The sequence below is a fragment of the Entamoeba invadens genome (assembly GCF_000330505.1).
Source record: "Entamoeba invadens IP1 unplaced genomic scaffold scaff_1105074724931, whole genome shotgun sequence".
NCBI classification, from domain to species: domain Eukaryota; phylum Evosea; order Mastigamoebida; family Endamoebidae; genus Entamoeba; species Entamoeba invadens.
This window is the reverse complement of record NW_004443563.1, coordinates 73,786-98,429: the sequence shown is the minus strand read 5'-3', so window position 1 is coordinate 98,429 and position 24,644 is coordinate 73,786. Positions and strand designations below refer to the sequence as shown.

At 28.7% G+C, this 24,644-nt stretch overlaps 5 protein-coding genes across 5 annotated transcripts; 2 read left to right on the top strand and 3 right to left on the bottom strand.

Moving 5' to 3' along the window:
* Positions 1–1,669: 1,669 nt before the first annotated feature.
* EIN_122470 (protein serine/threonine kinase, putative) lies at positions 1,670–7,060 on the bottom strand (the record flags this gene model as incomplete). The annotated part of the gene is made up of 1 exon (XM_004259049.1): positions 1,670–7,060. One exon carries the CDS (start codon positions 7,058–7,060, stop codon positions 1,670–1,672), a length of 5,391 nt encoding a protein of 1,796 aa, XP_004259097.1.
* A 1,982-nt stretch (positions 7,061–9,042) lies between these two features.
* EIN_122460 (hypothetical protein) lies at positions 9,043–9,639 on the top strand (the record flags this gene model as incomplete). Its single annotated transcript, XM_004259048.1, has 1 exon — positions 9,043–9,639. One exon carries the CDS (start codon positions 9,043–9,045, stop codon positions 9,637–9,639), a length of 597 nt encoding a protein of 198 aa, XP_004259096.1.
* Positions 9,640–11,270: 1,631 nt separating this feature from the next.
* On the bottom strand, positions 11,271–12,350 carry EIN_122450 (hypothetical protein; the record flags this gene model as incomplete). Its single annotated transcript, XM_004259047.1, has 1 exon — positions 11,271–12,350. One exon carries the CDS (start codon positions 12,348–12,350, stop codon positions 11,271–11,273), a length of 1,080 nt encoding a protein of 359 aa, XP_004259095.1.
* Positions 12,351–20,883: 8,533 nt separating this feature from the next.
* Positions 20,884–22,526, top strand: EIN_122440 (hypothetical protein; the record flags this gene model as incomplete). Its single annotated transcript, XM_004259046.1, has 2 exons — positions 20,884–21,714; positions 21,855–22,526. 2 exons carry the CDS (start codon positions 20,884–20,886, stop codon positions 22,524–22,526), a joined length of 1,503 nt encoding a protein of 500 aa, XP_004259094.1.
* Positions 22,527–24,241: 1,715 nt separating this feature from the next.
* Positions 24,242–24,643, bottom strand: EIN_122430 (hypothetical protein; the record flags this gene model as incomplete). The annotated part of the gene is made up of 1 exon (XM_004259045.1): positions 24,242–24,643. A coding segment is annotated over one exon (402 nt), but the record flags the coding sequence as incomplete, so codon positions are not given.
* Between the last annotated feature and the right edge of the window lies 1 nt (position 24,644).

Here is a 24,644-nt window from a genome sequence, read left to right as displayed (position 1 = left end):
CTCAAGTTAAAATTTACATTTAATATTTCGAGTCAAAGTTCAAATTTTAAATAATGGTAATAATTTGTCATAAATGCCAAAAAATTAAAAACAATCAAAAAATCGTCACTTTATAATCAGTAAACAAAAACAATAATTATATCTCGCGAACTTGAGACCGGTAACAACAAAGTATGAATTAACCTTGTTCATATTATGATTATATACTTATTGAAATTATTTCCGAATCCGTCTTTATAACATAATAATTAAAATTTACGTTTAAATTGATAATTGTTTTTTTATCAAAATGAAAATTGAAAAAGTCGAAAACACTGATTTAATAAAAATGTAATTTTAAAATAACAAATTTATAAATATTTTTGTAATTTATGCAATTATTCAAATTTATTATAATAACAAAGTTAATCATATTGTGTATATTTAAATATGATTGTTTCATTTTGATATTAACTTGTGTTTTAAACAGATTTACAGTTCTGAGGATGGCAATTATTTTCTGAGGATGACAGAAATAGAAAGTTTACACTTTTACATCTATCTGAAATGTATATTGAGTAAGTTACTATTTTTGAATATGGTAACACGTCATTTCACTTTTTAGATGTTTAAGTCTGTGTTGATAATGTTTGTTTGTTACACGACTTACCATCCTCAGAGATATTTATAGCACTGCCACTATTGATTTAAAATTCTATAAATAAAATTATATTTTCAAAGAATTATTATAAAGTGGGTTTTGATTAATTGATTATATCAAAAATCGTCAAAACACAACAAAAACGCCAATTAATATATAAAATTGATTAATAAATTGAAGATTCATTTATTGAAATTAATATTGTATAAAAAATAATATAAACATATATTTCTAGTGTATATATGTTTTGAAATATAAATAAAACCGTTTAAAACAAAAATGATTTTATTTTACAAATTTGTTCATTTATCAATCGTTGTTTTATCGATCTTCAAAACCTCGCGTTTTGAATTTGCGCAAATACATCAATTGTCATCGCATAAAGTATTAATTATCAGTACGTTATTTGCTATCATTTTTTATTGTTTGAAATTTCATGAATTGATTTATAATAAATTGTATTTTTTGTGAAAAAAATTAAAAATTGTTTGATTAATTTGTTTTGTGATTTTAATTAAAAAATTGACTTTTTGATAAATTAAATTAATTTTTATTGTTTTCATTTAAACCAAGGTTAGTCAAGTGGTAAATCAGAAAATAGAAATAGATATTTTTTTTGTAAAAATCAACTGAAAGAATCATTTTTCAAAAAATCCATAAATAGCATTTTTAAAGAAAATCATGTGTTTCAAAATATACCTTTTTGATCTTAGGCAAAAAAATCTAAATTGAAAGAAATTATGTTTAAGATATTTACCATCCTCAGAAAATTAACAATCCTCATGAATCCCTTTACTATAATCATTAAATCTTTTAATTTAAGTCTATTTCTATATTATGGGTTTTATCCATTTGTTTTGATTATTATTATTAGTTACTAAACTATTTTATATTACTTCATAATATAACCATTAAGTTATAGTATTTATATTAAACACAAAATTACTATTACATTTAATAAAATATTATTAATTAATATAATAAATGATAAATAATTATAATAATAAAATTATAATTATAAAACCATTTTTAATTATTTCTTTGTAATTTTTGTAAAAGAATCACCACAGCATCTGCACTTGGTCTGTCTTCGGGTTTCTGTGTCCACATTTCTGAAATAACACGATAAGCTTCTGGGCTAATTCCTTCTCGAACTGAAAGCCGTTTTCCAGAAGCTACAAAATTGGCAATGCTCCATGGAAATTTAAACTCATCGCCAGTATATGCTTCTCCCCATATCAAAGTCTCAAACAACGTTACAGCCAACGAGTAGACATCAGCTGCCTTCTTGTAGTGTTGTTTATTCAGTATTTCAGGTGCCATGTATTTTGGTGTTCCAATACCCTTTGTAAAAGTCATGTTAGTTGTGAGTAAATTGATGTTTCGACTGCTTCCAAAGTCAGTCAACTTCCCATTGACATTCATCTCGTTTTCCAATGAAACGACAAGTATGTTGTCTGGTTTGATGTCTCTGTGTAAAATGCCATTCTCATGCAAATATAATATCCCTTTGGAAGCATCTATTATGATTTTCATTTTTATTATCAAACTGATTTCATCACTCTTTTTGTGTTTCATCAAATCCTGTAAACTTCCATACAAAGCAAATTCAGTGACCATACAAATGTGGTTTGGAATGACACAAGCGCCATAGAAGTGGATGATAAACTCACTTCTAAACTTGTCCAACATATTCACTTCATTTTCGAAATCATTCAGAAGTTGATTCATCTTTTGTATCTGTTTCATCTTCTTTATTGCAACATCCTTTCCTCTGAATGTGCCTTTGTATACAACTCCAAATGAGCCTTCGCCTATTAGCTTTATTTCGTCAAGTTCTCTGTAATTCAATTTAGTTGATTGGACTGTTGTTGTTTCAATTGTCAATTTTTCAGTTGTTTGTTCACCACTCATAAAATCCAAAGAAGTGACAACTATCGATTCGTCTATTTGACACGAGCACAACGGCTTAATGAATATTTCAAACTCACACGCTTCTCCTTTCTTTAGTGTTACTATTGAAGGCACTGTTCGTATTTCATAACAATCGCACCCTTCTATTACACTAAATTGCACTTTTAAATGGTGTTTGGTGAGGTTTCCAATACATATCAAATCGCGCGATTCTTCATCGACTGGAATAAGAGCGTCTGAATCTATGTCAAATTTTAATACTTTCTTATTGGAACACAAAGATTTGTTGAGTGGATTCATTGTTATGTTCGATTTCTTGATATCAAAAACACAGACATTTTGCATCTTCTTTTTCACTTGGCGTTTGTTGAGTAAAATGATGATTAACAAAATGATCATTGTTATGAAGATTACCAAAAGTATTCGAACTGTAATTGGGATGCCAATCACAACACCAAGATTGACCGACTTTGTGCAACTGTCACCAGAGTCTGTAGGTTCTCGTCGACCTTCACACTTCACACACTTCGAATTTAAGGCTGACACACAGAATTCAACTTTTGTGAAATAAAGACATTGTGAGTCAACCAACACATATTCTCTCTCGTTACATATTGTACACACACTTTCACTCTCACATGATGTGCAATTTGAAGAACATTCATAACACTTGTAATTTGATAAGAAATGACCAGACACACACCTCTCACATCCAGACGACGATGATAACCCACAATTTGTGAGTGTTGTATTTGATTCACACAATTTGCCTTCACTTGGGATGTTGAAATAGCCGTCTTTGCATGCAAGACACTCGTAACTGTTCACACAAAGTGCACACGACTCATCACATTGTGTACAGCTGATACCCTCTCGATAATACCCACTGTTACAGATCGCACATCCACCTCCACCAGGCAATGCAATGTTACAACTTTCTTGTAATGCACCAAGTGATTTGCATGTCATGTCAGCACTCAGATAAAAGCCATCTTTGCAAGAAGTGCAATAAGTTGTGTTGTAACAAGTTAAGCAGTCGTTTTGGCATTGAACACACTCGTTGTTGATGTTGTAATACCCATCAGCGCAGTGTTGGCATCCTTTGTTGTTTCTGATTTGACAGGAAGTCTCTGTTGCTGTTTTTGTGTTTGTTTTGAGTTTGTCGTCTTCATCAAATGTCTCGGCACAAATTCCACCCTTCAATTTGAATGCATCAAGACATTCTACACATTTGTTGTTCTTTGCACTGTATCTCTTGCAATTTGTGACTGTTGTGGATTCTATTGGAACACAGTAATCGTACTTGTCTTCTACATTCTTTGCGTCTGTCTGGTGATACCCCTCACTGCATACAACACATCCACATGAACTAAATGCTTTGCATGTTGATATCTCACTTCTTGATACACACCAAGTGTCGGTGTATTTCACAAAGCCGTCCAAACACTTCATACAGGTACTTATGTCACAGAGACCACAGTTGGTGGTTTGACACTTTGAGCACTTCCCCTGTGAGATGTAATTAAAATCAGATGTGCATTTGGTGCAAAACCCATATTTTGTTGTTTGACAATTATCATCTGTAACACATTGGTTTGAAGTCGTTTCAAATATATAATTGGTTTGGCATTGTAGTGGTATTATTTTGGTCTTTGAAAATTGGCAAACCGAGACAGAAACACCACAGCCGACACATTCGTTTGAGATGTTGAGATACGCACCATCTCCACACTTGTAAGTAATACCATTTCTTATTTCCAAATTTTGTTGTGCACTTTGACAATCATTTCCATTCAAAGTGAAGTTGTCGTTGCAATTGATACAAACAGAATTTCCCTTTTCAACTTTCTGGTGTTTGCAATTTGTCAAATTGTCTTGACAATCGGAGTTGATGAATATCTGGTCATAACAGTCACATGAAGACATTGTGGTGTTGGACGGGCTTTGACATCGAGTTGTTTGTTGGCAAACCCCATTCGCCAAAAAGTAGTTGTTGTTACATAAAAGACATTTTGACTCGTCGACTTGTATTTGACAGTTTACATCATTACTTTGACAGCTCTTTGAATTTGGATTGTAATACTTCCCACTTGGACATAACTGACACTCCCCGCCATTCAACACATAATTGGTAATACAAGAGGTGCAATTGGAAAGACCCACAGAAAGTGTTGAACACACATTGCAGTTCTCAGTTGCAAAATAACAACTTTCACATGTTGTCTCAGTCTTCTTGTAAGTCCCAACTTCGCAATTTGAACAAATCCCATTTAAAGCCACATATTGTGGGTCTTTGCACGCCAGGCACTTCTTTGTTGTTTGGCTGCAACTCGTACAATTAGTGTTGATTGTGCCACATGGAACACACACACCGATTTCGTCTGGGTAATATCCCGTGTTACACATCACACACTTTCTGTCGAATGCGGACGAGCATTTATTACAATGTGCATCAAAAGTTGAGCATGATTCACAAACGCGTGATTTAGTTGATTGGAAGACAAAGTTATCTTGACATGTTGTGCATATCCCATTTGTTGCATCACAGCTCCCTCCACATGTTGATGAACACGATACACACATATGTGACGTGTCGTCGGGATACATGTTTGGTGTTGAACACCTTGTGCACTTTCGCTCACCAGTCACACAACTCTCACAATTAACATCAAATGCCTGACATGTTATACATGTTGTTGAAAGTGGATTGGTTGGCACCATCCCATTTGAACACGTTGTGCATATTCCATTGCTACCATCGCAGGCACCACCACACGTGAACGAGCAGCTCTGGCATTTGTAGTCGCCACTCGTCTTGATGTAATAATTTGGTTTGCAGGAAATACACTTTCTTGTGAAGTCTGTTGCACACGTCACACAATTTTGGTCATAAACATTGCAACTTTCACAATTTGTTGAAATTGGCGAAGTCACAACGTAATTGTCAATACATTTTTCGCATTTTCCATTTGCTGTGTTGCACTCGTTTTGTTGACACGTTTTCGAACATTCCGTACATATGCCACTCGATGGGTAATACCCAACTGAACATACCAAACACGATCTTAGACCATTGTAGGCACACGTGGCACAATGAGAATCAAAGTTTTTGCACACTTCACATATTGTTGATGACGGACTTGTGAACACCAAACCACTCTCACATGAAGTGCAATGCCCATCTGTTTGGTCACAACTTCCACCACATGTCGTTGAACACGAAATGCACTTCCCGGTATCTGGTGACGGGTACATGTTTGTTGTTTTGCAAGTTGCGCATTTCTTTGCAGTTCCACCTGGACACGTCTCACAGTTTGAATCGAAATCTGCGCAACTTTGGCACTTTGTGTTTTGTGTGTCATACATCACATAATTTGATGCACACGAAGTGCAATACCCATTTGCATCACACAAAGAACAAGACGAATCACATTGTACACAGTTTGCCCCATTATTGCCAACAAAATACGGAGATGCACAACTTAAACACTTTCTCTCTGTTGATGAACACGTGTTGCAGTTTGGGTCGATTGAATTGCAAGAAGAACAGAATTTTGAAGGCTGTGTTATTGCGGGAGTGTACTGTGATGAACATATCTCGCAGTATCCCGTCTGTGTGTTGCATCCATTCAAACATGTTGAGTCACAACTTACGCATGTAAATGGAGATGTTGTTGATGGGTACATCCCACTTGTGCATTTTGTGCACTTTCGTGAGATGGTTGAACACTCTACACAATTTGTGTCAAAAGAAGAACACGTCTGACATGTGACACTTGTTTCAGAGATTATTGTATATTGGTTGCTCACACAAGTGCTGCACGCGCCTGTCTGTGTGTTGCACCCCGTTGACGCACACGTCGAATCACAAGAAATGCAATTGGAGTTAGTACTTGATGGGTAATATCCATTTGTACACACCCGACACTGTCTGTTTGGAGTCAGACATTCAACACACTTTGAATCATAATTAGAACACACTTCGCATTGCATTGATTTTGGATTTGTGTAAACCAACCCAGTTGAACAACTTGAACAATATCCTGTTGAATCAAAACACGAACCACCACATGTTGTGTCGCATTGTTGGCAAAACGTGATGTTTAACAAGTAATAATTCGATTCACACGCCAAACACAAAAATGATACGTTCTTTACACAATTTGGAATGATGATGGAATTACTTTCACAATACGATGAATTTTTTAAGGTGTATCCACTTTTACAAGTGCTACAAACACCCGAACTTGAACACATCTCACAATTTGCAACAGGGCATTCATCGTAATAACACGAGTAGCCAACTAATTTATAAGGTGATGCACACGTACCACATGGGTTAGTAAATGAAGCGGAACACGTTTCTGAACTACAGTTGATGGCACAACACCTTCCTGTAGATTCGTTATACTTCCAATTATCATTGCACCTTTTTAAATACCCTGACGGAATTGTTGTACCATACGTACATGTATATTCTTTTTGACCATTAACTGTTCTATACATAAGAGTGTAACCTTGTTCACACAGAGCACAACCCATATAATTCGTCAAACACTCCAAACAGTTGTCAACAGCCAACCCATTACAATTCATCGAATTTTTTCTTTGATGTGTCACATTTGATACGCCACTGTTATTGTTTGAAAAATTGAATGAATAATAGTTGACATCTTGAAATTCTAAATTTTTGTCAACAATTTTAAGAACAGTGTTTTTCAGATCGACTGTTAAAACACCCTCAAAATACTCAACACTAACAGAAAGATGATTTGTATCACTGCATTGAATCTTTGTAAAATTTGATTGTTTTAACACAAGAACTTTATTTTGGAGTTCGAAATTGTTATGAGAACATTTTGTCGGTTTTTGGATAAAGCACGCAATATTACCTCCAACATCACACCATTCCATTGAGAGCGTGCAAAGTACAAACAACAGCATCCGCATCCATCTCATAACAACGATTTATAATATTTCAATTTTATATTTTTAAACATCATAAAATCAAAATGAATAAATGGAATAATCTCTCATGTTATTATACATTCTTATTTTTTAATCCTGTTTTATATTATATAAATATTAATATTATTTATTTAGTAAATATCTTGATGATTATGTATAAATGTTTTGAACATCTCTTAATATTTGTCCAAATTTCTTTGTTCTTTTTTATTTGATAAACTGAGTTTTTACCATTTTAATTTCGTTTTTTTTTGCTTTTTATTTATCTTTCGAGTTTTGTTTTTGAAAAAAAAACAATAACAAAACTTAACACTATTTTTAATTGTTAATAAAAAACATAAAAATGTGATAATTTTATAATAAATATATAATTAAAATTTGTAAGGATAGATAATTAATTGGTTGCAACATAACCCAATATCAACCATTCATTTTTATATTTTTCAAATTTTTTTCAAGTCGTTTTTTGTTTTTACTAAAATAAAAAAAACACAAATATCAAACAGAATTTAAGTTTGATTTTGTAAATTTAAATATCTTCTTAACTAACTTGATATATAATGTTTTTATTAAATTGGGAAGTTTTAATTAATTAACTTATTTTTTTAAAGTAAAAAATTCAATAATAGAAGATATTTCCTTGTTTTAAAAATTGTCAATATTTCCTTGTTGAATCATTTATTTTAGAATCATTGAACAACCCATACAATAATCAATTATTTTATGCTTTTTGTTCGTTTTAAATACTATAAACTGCATTTCGAAAATGTACAAAACAATATGATGAAACAGTTAATAACGTATATTTTTTACTTGTTATAATCCAATTTAAGATAATTGGTTTATAATAATATTGAGCTCCATTATTTTAAATTAATATTATAAATTTACAACATTTTAATTATATTTTTAAAACATTTCAATATAAAAATGATTACACTTTAAATCACATCAAAATATTTGATATTTTGATTTGGCAACTGTTATTATCAAAACAGCAATTAAAATTATATAAAGTCTGTTTTCTATTTAACGATATTAGGTTGTTACTATTCTTTATAATAACAGTATAATAATTTATAATAAAAATAAACTGGTTTTTAAATTTATATAACACTTTTAACAACATTTTTTTTGTAAATACAACACATTGAAAATTAATTATAAATATTTATTTCTTGTATTTTTCTGAAGTTTTATTTGTAGATTTTTAATTTAAATACGTTGTTGATTAATATTTCATTAATTTAAAGAAGAACTATATCGAACTATATTTATTGATATTAATGGAAGGTGAAGTATCAATACAGCTTAATTATTAAATTATATATTATATATAATAGATAGGAATAATATAAATAAACACAAACATAATGGTGAAGTTGATAGTTCATAATAACCCAAGTTTTTATTCTTTTTTAGGCTATACAGAAATAGTTTATAAATATAAACCTCACCTTCTTTTCACGAGTCACATTTCATTATAAAAAAGTTCAATACCACTTTAAAACCAAAACAAAATGTCAACGATACGTATAGTAATATTGGGTGGTGGAGCTGTTGGGAAGTCAGCAATCACAGTCCAGTTGGTTTCTGGACACTTTGTCCAAATATACGATCCAACAATTGAAGACTCTTATCGAACAAGCATCTCTGTTGATGGTGAAATGGTGTCACTCGATTTGTTGGACACAGCAGGACAGGACGAGTACTCTGCACTTCGAGATCAATATATGAGGTCTGGGGATGGGTATGTCATTGTTTATTCGATCACTTCAACGACATCGTTTTTAGAAGCAAACTCATTCAGAGAACAATTGTTCAGAGTTCTTGATAAAGATTTCAGTGAACACATTCCAATTGCTTTGTGTGGAAATAAATGTGATTTGGAGTCAGAGAGACAGGTGTTTACAGATGATGCCAAAAAGGTTGCTGATGAGTGGAAAATACTTTTCTATGAGACTTCGGCTAAGAACAAAACAAATATCACTGAAACATTCCAAGGGTTGGTAAGAGACATTAGAGCTAATGTTAAATTTGAAGATGTTCCAGTCAATAATATCACAACTCAAAATAAGCCGTTGAAAAGAAATAAAAAGGGGTGCAACATATTTTAATCGACTCGCGTGTTTTTATTGTCGTTTTAATAACAAAGTCTGTTACATAACAATGTTTATTTGTTGTGTGTAATTGTTGATTATTTTTTGAAGTAAGAACACGTTTGACAAAGTAAAAAACACGTTTTATCAAAATATTTAAATGTGTTCGACTTTATTGAAAAAAAAATAAAATGAAGAATATAAAGACACCAAAAAACACAAGAGCTATCATGCTAGTTAAAACATGACTTGAACAAACGTTGTTGTTGGAACAATTAAAAAATAGTAATGAGACCAACTGTACAACATAAACGACTTTTGTTGATTAATCACAACAATAAAATATAATAAATTTGGCAATAATTTCAATATTTCTGCTTTTGATTATTAAAAAGAGTGATAAAATTTTGAAATAAAAAAACAGTATAATATTGATTTATCATATTTTTATTTTATTTAATTATTGTTTTAAATTATAGTATATATTTAATATTAATAATTAATAATTAATAATTAATAATTAATAATTATTTATAATAAAATATAGTTTATTATATTGAGTATCATTATTTTATATTAAAATCTGGTTAATGAATAAATTATAAAGTCAGTCTGGAAACCTTATTTATTCCAAAAACCTTATTTATCGACAAAAATAGGTTATTTTTTTGTTATTTGGTTTTGTTTTTCAAAATTATTTTTTTTTCGTTTGAAATCTTTGTTTTTTCAATTCATACGAACTTAGACAAATTGACATATTTGATTTTTAACGCTCAAACATCGCGTATAACACCAGAGAGTGGTGCCGTTGTTGTAAGCAGCGGTTGGGTGGATTTTTGTGTGTGAGATGACAAATGCAACACGAGAATTTGACAACAAACAACTTGGATTTAATTAAATAATTAATAAAAAACAACGAGACAATCATAATCAAAAAGAACACCACGCTTGGCAGACTCGAACATTGAATTGTTGTACTGCAGTCGGGTAAAAGTTGTTTATAATAAATTGTCTTGGCTGCGTGGATGTCATTTCGCTCTTTGTAAGAGTAGAGTCAGTCTTTTAACGTTATCTGGTCTCAAACGTTATCTGGTGGACAAAAAATACTTTCATTTTTGTCTAAACATCGGGCATTAGGTAAAACGTGAAAAAACCCGAAACAATTGGGATGGATTTTTGGGACTGCTCCCCGAATTATTCCATTTTTTATGGTCCAAAAGGCACCAGATAACGTTTGAGACAGACTGTACATTTAATAAGTCGACTCACGCCTTATAGCAAAATTCTTCAAAAATGATCGAAAAAACTTAGTTTGTTTTGTGTATTTTCCCGTTAATTTGGGGTAATAACACCATTATTATTGCCATTTATTGACAAACAGAAAAAATGAAATGATTGGCTAAATGACTTTAACCCCATTTATGTTTTTGGTTGTGTTATTGGAAAATAGTTTAAATAATAGTAATATTTATTAAACATCCCAAATTTGCATTTTTTTCAAAGGGAAAAAATTAAATAAGGTTTCCAGACCGACTTTATTTACTATTTTAAATTATAATAAATACTATTTGAATATAAAACAATTTATTTCTTCCAATAACATAATAAATCCACCCAAAATTCATTTAAAAACACAATTCACAATTTCATTATTTATCCAACATAGTTTTTGTTAAGTCAATAATTGGAGGTGGTTCACTTACAACAGTCGTTTTATTTTTCTCATTTAATATATTATTCAATTCCTTTCGGATATTTTCCAACGAGTGTGGACTTAGATTTCTTAGTAATGTCACAAATTGCATTTTGTTTTGATCGTCTAGTGTTGTATTTTCTTTTTGGATTATTTTAGGTTTGAAATCGTCGACATTAATTGGAACAAAAGCTCCACCGATTTTCCTCTCTTCAGTTTTTTTCGGTGTGTCAATTTTGATTGTGTTTGTCTCCGTCATTATCATGTTTCTAAATTGATAAAACGGCATTTTCTGTGTTGTTTTTTCGTCCATGTAGACTTGCAATTCGGTGCAACTTTCTTTGATATTTTGCGTTGCGTTTTCGTTGTAAATCAAGACCTGTTTCGTCTTGTTTTGGCCGAAAAAATTCTTCAAAACTGTATACAGCATAAGTCCCGGCCCCGCCATCGCAAAATTCCGCAGGACAACTTTGATCTTTTCAAATTGTTTGATTGGAAGCATTTTCAGCATAGTTGAAGTGAAACTTTTACTCTCACTTTTCTTCGTTTGTGTCTGGTCCAATTTCAATTTGTCGACGTCATTTGAGTTTTCGATTTTGTCTTTGTTGTTCGAGAGCCAATTCGTGATGATTGAATTGAAAAAATCTTTTAATCGAGGAATTAAGTCTCTTTGTGTTTTCGCAACTTTCCGTTTGTCGTTCTGTCTGTTTGTAAGGGTTTCAGTTTTTTCATATTTTTCAGAAGAGGAACACTTTGAATAATTTTGAAATTTTGTGTGTGTTGACGTTTGGTGTATGTTAAATTCATTTGTTTCGTCGAATAGAAGTTTTCCCTTTTCGTTGAAAACTTTTTGAACAGGGAAGTACTTGCAACCCTCATCAAGTTTAATCGATTTTTTATTTCGTATATTGGATGATATTAAGAAAGAGTACCCCAATTGCTCCATCATAAACAACTCTATTGCACTCAAATATAATATCGACTTCTGATATGGATTTTCTTTGGTTTCATGAGATGGATGCGTCTCACTTGACATGATAAATGAAATTTATAATTATTAATGTTTTTTTTATTGTTGATTGGTTGATTTATAAATAAAATTAAACTGCTGTTTTCTGTTATTCGCTTGTTGAAATCATAACAAACTATAAGAGTTTGAGAATGAACAACAAGTCTTATGTTTATGATTTTAAATAAAATTTAACTTAATTTGGTAGTATCAGCATATCCAAAAGTAAAAGTTTGTTTACTAAAAAAAACAAACAATCGGAATATTACATTAACAAGGTAAAAACCCGGATTTGTGGATTTTTTTAACTTAATTTTTTGAAATTAAAAAATAAGTTCGCTTTTATTTTTTTAATGAACTGATTATTTGGGTTTAAAATTGAATTATAATAATTTGGAAAAACTTATATTTTGAATATGAGTCGAAATCAACATTGTTAAACAATTTTTAATATTGTTAATTCAACAAATAAGAATTTTTTTAAAAAAGTAGCAATATTGTAAGTTGTTTGTTTCACTTCGTGTTGACAAATAAACAAATGATATATTGTAATTGTTGTTAATTACCAAATTAACGCAACAACTGAGTTTGATTCGTAAATTTCCAACTTATCATCACTAATAAAAAATGTTTATATGATGAATATTTTCGAATAATAAAATATTAACAATTTGATTATTTTAACTCTTTGTTTTCACTAAAACTTATTTTGAAAATGAAATAAAAATTAAAAAATAAAAATTTTGACATTAAAAATCGTTTTAACAATTTTATAAAATGTTGAACATTAATTATTTGTTAATTTATGTTCATAAATACCTCTACATGTTAAATTAACAATAAAAACACAAAATACAGTAAATCATCTATTTGTGGGTTTTCAAACAGAGAAAAAATAATTATTTGTGGGTTTTGCATTTGATTGGTTTATTGGCCCACAAATAGATGCTTTATACTGTGGTATTAAAATGCCGGTTTGAATACTTAAATATAAAGTAATAAAATACTATATCAAATTCCAACCTTTCAACCAACCCAAACATTTTATTATTTTACATTCAACACTTTTATGAAAAATAATAAAACAACTATATAATTATTATTATTTTATATTATTTTGAATATAACACAATTAAGTTCATTCACAATTACAATAAAAATATAAATACACTATTAATTAGAGTTTTTCCTTTCAACATACCATCATTTGTTCTTGTTATTCCGTGTTCATCAACTTTTATCTTTAGTCATAAAAATTCAGTTTGAAAGACAAAATACTGGTATATACCAAACACCAACATTGTTTCTTTGCTTTTTTGATTACATTTTCATCATTTACTAAATAATTCAATAAAATTCTTTCTTTGTCGAACATTTCATTTTTTCATCTCAATACTAATTTAAATGGTTCTAACAAAATAATTGGAAATATAAAATATAAATAGTCGAAGGTAAGTGCGATAAGGCGCACCTGTCAGCATACATATATACTGAGGACCGTCAGTGGTCCGCCTAATATTTCCAAGCTTAAATTGTTGGGTAGTATTGGATAAACGATTCACCAAAACTTACGTCTGTCTTATTGTAATCATCTGGAAATTTAAATGGAATTTGAAAAATATCGGTATTGGTATCTTCTTCCATTGGAATAACTTTATTATCATTTGTTTCTTCAATTTGCATGTTTTCAATATTTTGTTCTTCATTTTTTGTCACTATTTTCATTGATTGGTAGTCTTCAAATTGTTTATTTTGATGTTTTAAGTCGAAAAAGTGGATATCCACTTTTTGTTGAATATCATCATCTTTACTATATTCTTGTGTATAATAACATTTTTCTTTGTCTTCTTTTGGTGGAAAATAGTTTTTATCAGTGTCTGGATACAACATTTTTTCTTTTGGATATTCTGTATGTGTATTATAATATTCCTGAAATTGAGTGGTGCTACTTGCTTTTTGACAAACACTGTTTGTGCCATCTGCTTTTTCTAAAAAGCGTTTTCCCTTATCAAATTTTCGATTTGAATTGACAGTACTGCTCATTTTTTTATTCACTTTTTTCTGTGTTTTAGTTGGTTTTGTAGCGACTTTTTTAATATTTGGTTTCTTCTCAACTTTTGTTTTCTTTATGTTTTTGATTTTAAAGGTTTCAATTACATCATCCGACGAAGTTGTTTTCATAAAAATAATATTTTTGTGGTCATGGTGATCATTTGCAGTATTTCCACTATCTGTTGATGTGACTTTACTTTGGCTTGAGTCCCCATTTCTTTCTGTTTCGCGACAAACGGCGTCGTACAACAATTTAAAGTCTGAGAATTTGATTTTTGAATACTTTGTTGTATTTATCAATTGGGCCAAATTTTTTTTTGTATGCTTGCCATTTTCAACAAAATTTTCGTTGTAAATTAGAACACCATTTGTTTCGTTTTTCTCAAAATACTGTTTCAGTGTCGAGTACATATAAAAACCCACAGTACTTATTATATTTTTTGAATAATCTATTTTTACATTACCATTTTCGTTAAATGGAAGATATTGTAGCATTGGCACCCTTTGTTTCTTAGTTGATTTAATAGAACATATATTTTTATTTTTATCTTTAAGAATTCCATCAAAAAGTTCATTTAATTTTTTGTTGTTGCCCTTGTTTACCCATGGCATTAACAATTCATTGAATTCTTTTTTTATATTTGGTATTAAGTCGCGATCATTTATTTTTTTATTTATTTTTGGGGGCAATTTTTTAATTTCATTTTCTTTTTCTTCTTCATTATCGTATTTAATAACACCATTTTCATCAAAGACTTTTTGAATGGGGAAGTACTTGCAACTTTTACGAAGTTTAATCGAGTTTCTATTTCGTATATTACATGATATTAAGAAAGAATACCCCAATTGCTCCATCATAAACAACTCTATTGTACTCAGATATAATATCGACTTCTGATATGGATTTTCTTTGGTTTCTGGGTTTTGACTTGTTTTTATTTTAGATTGCGACATTTTGTATTTTAAAGTTGATTCAGTAAACTTTATATTAACAAAGGGTTGTTTCTATAAAATTCCAGAAACTTTTTGACCGTCGATTATGATAAAATGTACAAGGATAGGTATTTCTAATTTATTAAAGAACAAAAATTAATACTTTGATCAAAGACGGGTTTCCTTTGAATATTCTCTTGAAAAAATAGAATTACTTTTTCCCCATAATATTCTTTCTTAAAAGACTGTTATTATAAATTTCTTCATTAATGCAAAAACATAAAAAGTGTATATAATTAACATAAGCATATTGAATATTATCTTATAATATCGTAAATTATCGGGAAAACATCTTACATATATTAATAATCATTTTAAAATGGAAATAAATGACTTTTGTGCCATTAGATAAAAACTGTAATTATAATTGAATTGGATGTTTCACGTATTAAAGTTAGGCATATTCTTTTAAATTGATTACATTTATTATTAAATAGATATAGTTCAGAACCAATGATTGGTTTTAAATTAAAAATGCTCAACTCTTAATAAATGTTGTATTTCAATCAATGTTTCACAAAACAAATTAGTAAAATTAAAAATATTTATTATTACAGTAAGAGAAAATATGGGGATGCTAGGAAAAAAAGGATGCTCGTAACTATTGGTTAATTTCAATTGAAAATAATAAAATTATTATTAATTTTAATATAAAATATTAATAAAAAAATAATGAAATGAAAAAACCAAAATAAATTTATATTAGTTATTTATTATTAATAATATTAAATTAATTAATATTCAGATTAGCATCCCACTTTTTCCATTAACTGTATATGTTTTAGTTATAACATAAAATGATTTTTATATAATTGGCGTTTTTTAATAAAAATAAAACAGTAAAAATCAATCAAAAAGTGTATTTTTATTGATTAATTATAAATTTTTAAAATTGATTATTTTTGGATTAACAGACAATATTATTTTTATTATCAGAGGGCTTTTATGTAATAATAACTGTTATTAATCAAAACAATAATATTTGAAATACAAATGTTTCAACCCAATTCCTCAATCATTGTAATATTTTAAAAACAATAATAAATTATTTTAATTATATTGAGTTTTTAATTATTTTGAATTTAAAATCCATTAAAAAGTCTTCTTTGACTTTAATTGGATAATGACCACAACAAAAATTTTTTTGACCTTTCATCATTTAATTAATACTCAATTTTGCAAAGAAGATACTACATAAAAATTTTTCAAATTACAGTATTCATTATTTCGAAGAAAAATTATTTCACAAAACAGATTTGAAGAACATTAATAATAACAATGATCATTTTGTTAATCATCATTTTACTTAACAAACGCCAAGTGAAAAAAAGATGCACATTCCAAACCACATTTGTATGGTCACTGAATTTGCTTTGTATGGAAGTTTACAGGACTTGATGAAACACAAAAAGAGTGATGAAATTAGTTTGAAAATAAAAATAAAAATCATAATAAACTGTTTTCCAAAACTCTGTACCGTTTCCAAAATTTATATAAACCCTTTGTCCTAATTTCCCGTTATTTACTATTTTTTATTTGTTTTATTTTTTATTTATCTATTTGTTGAACCAACAACGGTACACAGTTTAAAACCCTTAAAAACCAATACAGTTTCAATTATCGAACAAAAAATCGGGAAATCACCCAAATATTGGGTAAATTTTCCCCGATTTTCCAAGTTCATAATTTGGTCAGTGGTTTATTTTGTGACTAAACGTCAGTAAAATTCAATATTTCAAATAAACATAAGATAAACGTAATATAACGATAAACTAATGATGTAATGAAGGACATTGTTGCATCAAATGATACAACACTTAAATTAATAATAAGTTTTTGTTTATTTCAACAATTAAAAAAGTAATCGATAACATAAAACAAACATTTAAACAATCAAGGTTATTAATCAAAAGAGTCTTAAATAAAATAAAGAGTTCAAAAATTAAAAAAACTTTAAATTGTATAGCCTTAACCTATTTATCTTCTCTCAATGCTTGTTTTACTCATTAGTACTTTTCATTTTTATCCAGAACACAACTTGGTGATTCTGTAAACATGGACATTTAATTATAAAGTTGTGTTTTATGTTTTTAGCAAAATTTGTGTTATGGTAATCAAAATTTTAATCATAAGTTTGTTTTTTATATTTTTCAAGTAAATTTTTGGTGGAAGATTTATTTGTCAAGTAAAATTTAAAAAAGTCGGGTTCGTTATTTTGTTTTTTTCGAGTAAATATTTATAACAAAAAATGAGGGTTAAGCAAAGGAAAAAAAATATAGAAATTATTTGTCTAAAAAATCGGGGCATCCCAGTACAGAGTTTTGAAAAACAGTTTAGATGCTTCCAAAGGGATATTATATTTGCATGAGAATGGGATATTACACAGAGATATCAAACCAGACAACATTCTCGTCGTTTCATTGGAAAATGAGATGAATGTCAATGGGAAGTTGACTGACTTTGGAAGCAGTCGAAACATCAATTTACTCACAACTAACATGACTTTTACAAAGGGTATTGGAACACCAAAATACATGGCACCTGAAATACTGAATAAACAACACTACAAGAAGGCAGCTGATGTCTACTCGTTGGCTGTAACGTTGTTTGAGACTTTGATATGGGGAGAAGCATATACTGGCGATGAGTTTAAATTTCCATGGAGCATTGCCAATTTTGTAGCTTCTGGAAAACGGCTTTCAGTTCGAGAAGGAATTAGCCCAGAAGCTTATCGTGTTATTTCAGAAATGTGGACACAGAAACCCGAAGACAGACCAAGTGCAGATGCTGTGGTGATTCTTTTACAAAAATTACAAAGAAATAATTAAAAATGGTTTTATAATTATAATTTTATTATTATAATTATTTATCATTTATTATATTAATTAATAATATTTTATTAAATGTAATAGTAATTTTGTGTTTAATATAAATACTATAACTTAATGGTTATATTATGAAGTAATATAAAATAGTTTAGTAACTAATAATAATCAAAACGAATAGAAAAAACCCATAATATAGAAATAAACTTAAATTAAAAGATTTAACAATTATAGTAAATAGAAATAGGCCGGTTCTTTTAAGTAATTCATTAACAACATTGTTTGAGTTTAGCAAGAACCGAGAAGTTGGTATGTTCACAATTGGGATTCACAGGAGTTCAAATTTCAAAACTCACCAATATTTTTATTTTTTAAGGTGTTACTTTAACCCTTCGAGGACTGGAAAATTTTTATTTTTTTCTTTTTTTTCAGAAAAAAATTTCAAAAAATAATTTCACTTTTCCAAAAAAAAATGAAAATAATGGCGACTTTTCTTGAACAATTTAGAATGATTTTTGACTTGTTTGATAAAATAGTTCAACTCAAATTCAAACTTTTGAATTATTTATAAAACATTTCATCATTCATAAACTCAAATTAATTGGTTTTTGTTAAAGATTTGTCCTTCAATTAAAAAAATATACAATCTAACAAATTAATATAAGTAATAAAAATAATACGAAAATAAACTGTTTTCATAAACAAATAAAATTGTTAATAAAATTGATTAAAGAATACTATCAGATATTCAAGTTTTTCAAAAACAAAATAAAAAACACTTAAAAAGTGTGCAAATTTTTGGGTTTGATATAACCAATAAGATTGGTTCAAACCAAAATAAAATAACAACATAACAAAAATATTGTTGTTGAAATAAAAAAATGGATTCCACTCAAACTAAAAATACTTAAAGAACCAAATAACAACAAAATATTACGATAAAAACCCACTGCTTACTATTAATTTTATGTGTTATTCAACTAACACAACAATAACATTAAATAATTGTCTTATATGGAAAAACAACGCTATAAAACATCAATTTAAGTCAAGAAAAATGACAGTTTTATAGACATTATACAATGCGTGACAAAAGAATAATAAATTGTATAGTAATTTTAATTATAAATAAACTATAATTAATCAACTTGTGAATAATAAAAATGATAGTTGAATTATTGAATATTATTATTGATTATAACAATAATAATTCAAAGTAAACCAAATAAACACCCGCACAAATATAATTAAATTGAACCAAGCATGAACAGCCTTGATTATACCATTTCATTTCTCATCTGCAACTTTCTCCTTCTCATGTCTGTAGTTAATGCCTGGGTACATTAAATTCAATCATAGGAGACAATGCTTAATATAACTTGTTTCTGATATCGACATTGCACCTTGTGATTGAGTTGTAAATTGTCTCGTGGATACCTGATGCTTCCATGCCAATAAATGATGGCTAGTGGTGTGCTTCTGGACATCTGAATCTCTCGTTTCCAATAATGATGACTTCACCATTTGATAGTTAATATGATCTCTCGATTTCTGATGATGAGGCAGCCTTCTGCATTTCTCTGTTGATGTCAAGAGAAATGTAGTAAACACTAATCTGTGTTTAAAGTTCACAAAATAATTAGTTTATGTATTTTATTTTTATTTTTAAACATGGAAAACAAGTCTTTTGTTTTTAATTTATTACTATGAATGGAACACAATTACGTGTACTTTCAGGAAATAATGATAAAAACGCTAGAAAAAATAAAATAATTTGCAACAATTTGTCTTGGATTATTATGTTGGTTTGTAGTGTTTTTATTTGAACTATAAATTCGATTGTAATCAATCTCTAATTATTCGACTATTTTTAAATTCTTCTTGTTTTTTTGTCAAGTATGTTTCTGTTTTTCGATATTATTTTTATTTTTATATACAACAACATTATATTATTATTTATTTAAATAAATATATTATTTAAATATTTATTGAAAGTAGAAGAAAAATATAATCGATACTTAACACAATCAGTTTAAGAAACCAATTTTCTTAAAACTATTATCAATTGTGTTGTTGTATTTATAAAAAATAATATAATCGTTTACTAATAAGTTTCTATTATAATTTTATATTAAAGTAGTTGTGTATATATTAAAAAGACGACAAAAAAGTTGTTTTGTTTATTTCGTTTTAATTGAGAAATTTGAATCAATTTTTATTTTTTTGATGGATTTCAAAAAGTAGCAATAGTATATTTTTACAATAATTTGTTTATTATTGTAAATTATTGTATATTAATTTGGATACAAGACAACAAAAAATACATTTATCCATCGAACGTTTGAAATAATTCCACTCAATGAAACATAAAAACAAGCTAATAATCCAATTTTAAATTAGTTTCACTAATAAATATAATCAATAACAACAATGAAAATTAGTTATAATTTGTATTATTTTAAAATAAATATAATCTAAAGTATAAATTAAATTTATAATGATTTTTTATTAATTTAAATTATTTTTATATAATACAAAAATGTTTAAAAAATTTATTCATTGATCGGTTTTTTATAGTAATATTATTATTTATTATATATATGTAAATCAATGTAATAGTATAATATGTTAAATTAAAACAGTAAATTTCTATCGCAAACATTTTTATCGAATTAAAAAACATAAACCTTATGCAAGAAGACGAGATTGTTGGCACATTTAAATGGAAGAAAGAAGGAGAAGCACCAAAAAGCTCACGACACGTTAAAGCTTCGCCTGATCCGACTTACTCGTTTGATCCCAAAGGAAGTAATTTAACTGAAGTTGAGTGTTTTAGGTTGTTTTTTTGTGAAGAGATAACAAATAACCTTTTATTGTTTTCAAATAAAAAAATAGCCAAAGAACATAAGACTGATGATAACAAACTTTCTAAAACGAGCATCCTGAGGTACCTAGGAATTCTTCTCTACATGGGAGCTCACCATGATGTCATTAATCCCGTGGAAGAGCTTTGGTCAATCGACCACGGAAAATCTATTTATAGAAATAGCATGCCACGTGACAATTTTAAATTCATTTCTTCACACATCGAAACTTACGATGTGGGCCAGCCAGATGATGTTTGTGATGATGCATCAGACACTTCAGATGATGGGGATGTCGAAGAGAAAGAGGAAGCTGACAACGGACCAGAAGGAGAGTATTTCAACTGCGCGGAATATTCAGATCGAGATTTCAGAGATCTCTCTGAAGAGCAACTCAGGAAAGATGTCAGAATCAAAAGGGGCATCGTTGGTAGTGGAGTTGTTAAAGTCGTCCCTGCAATAACTCCAAATGCACACGACAGCTTTTCTAAAATTAGAGTGATTTTAGATAAGTTTATTTCTAATCTTGTCAACCAAACCTATTACAAACCTAGTAATAGTGTTTCGGTTGACGAACATTTGTGTTTTTATAAAGGGCATATGTGTGCTAAGGTGTTTATTAAGTCTAAGCCTGGACGTTATGGTATAAAGTTTTGGGTTTGTTCTATTTTTACCAAATGAGTTTTATTTATGAAGTCAAAAATGACGGATAGTTATTATTGGTTTGACATGTATGATCAAATTTAATAATTTAATTATTTGTTTATTTGAGTTATTTATAGTTTTCTAACTCGTAGATGTGTGCTGACTGTGAGACAGGAATGACTCTAAACTTCCAAATGTACTGTGGTAAGTGTGGTGGTAAGGAGGACAATCAGGGCTTTAGAGTGGTCGGGGACATAATTCTACCCACGTTATGCCGTGGTAACAAGTTTACCGTTGTGTGTGACAACTTCTTCTGTACGTTAAGGTTGTCACACTACCTTGCTTCATGTGGGTGCCAACTTTTGGGAACCATGAGGATTAATAGGAAAGAACTTCCTGACGAAGCAAAGACCATCAAAGGGAGAACTCCCGATACCACCATCTTTTTCTCGAAAGGAAATTGTAAGCTCATCTCTTACTTCAACGAGAAAAAGAAGCTGGTATTGGTCTTGTCAACCTGCCACGAAAAGAATGAAATTGAAGTCGTCGAGCAGGATGTGTTCATTGGCAAAGAAAAAATGACAATACACAAACCCCAGCCCATTCTTGACTACAACCACAAAATGGGTGGGGTTGACACTGTGGATCAGATGACCAGGTATTATACGTGTAGACGTCGAACAAACAGGTGGAACATCAGGGCTTTATATGATATGATTGATATAGCTGCCTTAAACGCGTATAAAACGTACTCAAATTACCACCCTTGCAAACGAGTGGATTTTTTGAACAATCTTTCTGGTGCTTTAATGAAAATGAAATGATTTTTCTATTTTGTTTGGTTTTTTATAAAGTAGGAACTGTTTATTTCATTCAATACGTGCTTTTTTATTGAACTTCAAAAAAAATTATCGTGAAATAAAATAAAAATAGGGGTCATTATACCATTTTTTTTCTTTTTTACTTATAGATAAGTTTTTAAAAACTTGTGTTATAACAAAATCGTGATGTCTTTAATCAACACCATAAACAACCGTTGGTAAAGTATATGCATGAGTGTTATGGTGATAATGGTGTTATAATGGTGTTTGTTGATAATTCTATCAAATTGTAAATTTATTTTTACAAAACTATAATTTATTAAATTTCCATTTTTATAAATAATATTTTTTATTATATAATATAGTTCAAAATATTTTTTTATTATTTGTTAAGTTTTTTGCTATTTGTTTTTTTGTTTATAATTTCTATTATCCCTTTATTTTTAATTTAAATTATTGGTTTGTTGCCCAAAAATGCATAATTTTAAAATGCATAAACAGTGAATGCAAAATAAGCATTTGATTACCATATACAATAACATTTATATGAAAATGATAATATCAAATCAATTTTGCCCTTTGTTTTTGTTTGAAAATGATAAAAAAATAAAATAACAAATAATGAATTCATATCTTGCTTCTTTGACAGTGGCACGACTTGAAACTCAACGGGTGACCATAAAACCTCATGGTGATCAAAGTTTATACAAACGCGACTATATTGACTGTTTAAGTCATTTTCGAGAATTTTTCTCGATTTTGTGATTTTTGATACTTTTGAAAATGTATTTTAGATATTTTTTGTTTATTTTATACTTATGTTCTCTAAGATTTTTTTTCAAAGTCGGAACAAACAAAAGTTTCTTTACGTCTTATCTTTTTGTATCATAAAAAAATAGTAAAACCCAATTTTTTAAATTATTGTATTTTTCAAAGTTTACAAAAAAATCTATTTAATTTCCCTTGTTGTTGTTTTTGAGATCAATTGCATATTGAAATTTCAAGACACCTCAAAGTCTATGCGTTATTATTTTTTCTTTGTTATTTTATGATGTAATTGATTTTGAATAATCCGGACCAGTATGTTTTATGATGCAATTTGGTCTTTGTTATATTTTATAATTAATTTATTATCGTAATTGGTTGTGGACATCTCAATAAATTTTTGATCTGACTTTTCCATTGAACTGTGACTTGTTTCTGAAAGGATCAAGCAAAAAAGTGAACCTATGTTCATCCCAACTTCAACAAAAAATTCACTTTTTTTACTATAATTTATAACAATTTACTATATAAATTTACTAGAGCCGTAGTTCCAGGGTGTCTAGCTTTTTTTGAAAAAATTAAAGAAAAAAAGTCACATTTACATTACAATTGACTAAGATTTTTATTTTTTTACAAATTTTGATTTTTCCCTTCCTCGAAGGGTTAATACATAAAAAAGTAAGTTTTATTTTAATTATTTAATACTTTAATTTTTAAAAACGTTATTATATATATTTAGTATAGAAATTTAAATATTATGTAATGTAGAACTTTATAAATTTTTTGCATATATTATATAACCTTATTAATAGTATAATAATATTAACTAAAAACATTGAAAAATTTATTAATTTCAAATTATTAAATAGTATCAATTAATTAATTAATTAATTTCATATTTTATTAGTTAATACATAATAGTATAATATTATAAAATAATTAAATAGCAATATTTACTTCGAATATTCTTTTAACAAGTTTTCCAATTTTGCGCTTTTCTTTTTCTTTGTAATTTCTTCTTTCTTGATTTTAGTGTTTGGACTTCCTTTGTTTTTATCTTCTTCTTTGTCTTTACCAATTGGTGATGTCAATTTGCAACTAACTGTTTTCTTCTTGGCAATCAAAATGGGTTTCAACAATTTGCAATTTTTAAACACGTCATTCCCAACATTTTCCAAAACTCCATCAAACACTATTTCCCTCAAATTTGCGCAGTCTTCAAAGCAATAGTCTTCAACACATTTCACTTTACATGACATTTTTACACATGACAGCGCACTGCACAACATGAAGCATCCCCTTCGCAGCGTCTCAATATTATCAGGCAAATTGACTTCTTTCAAATTGATGCACTCA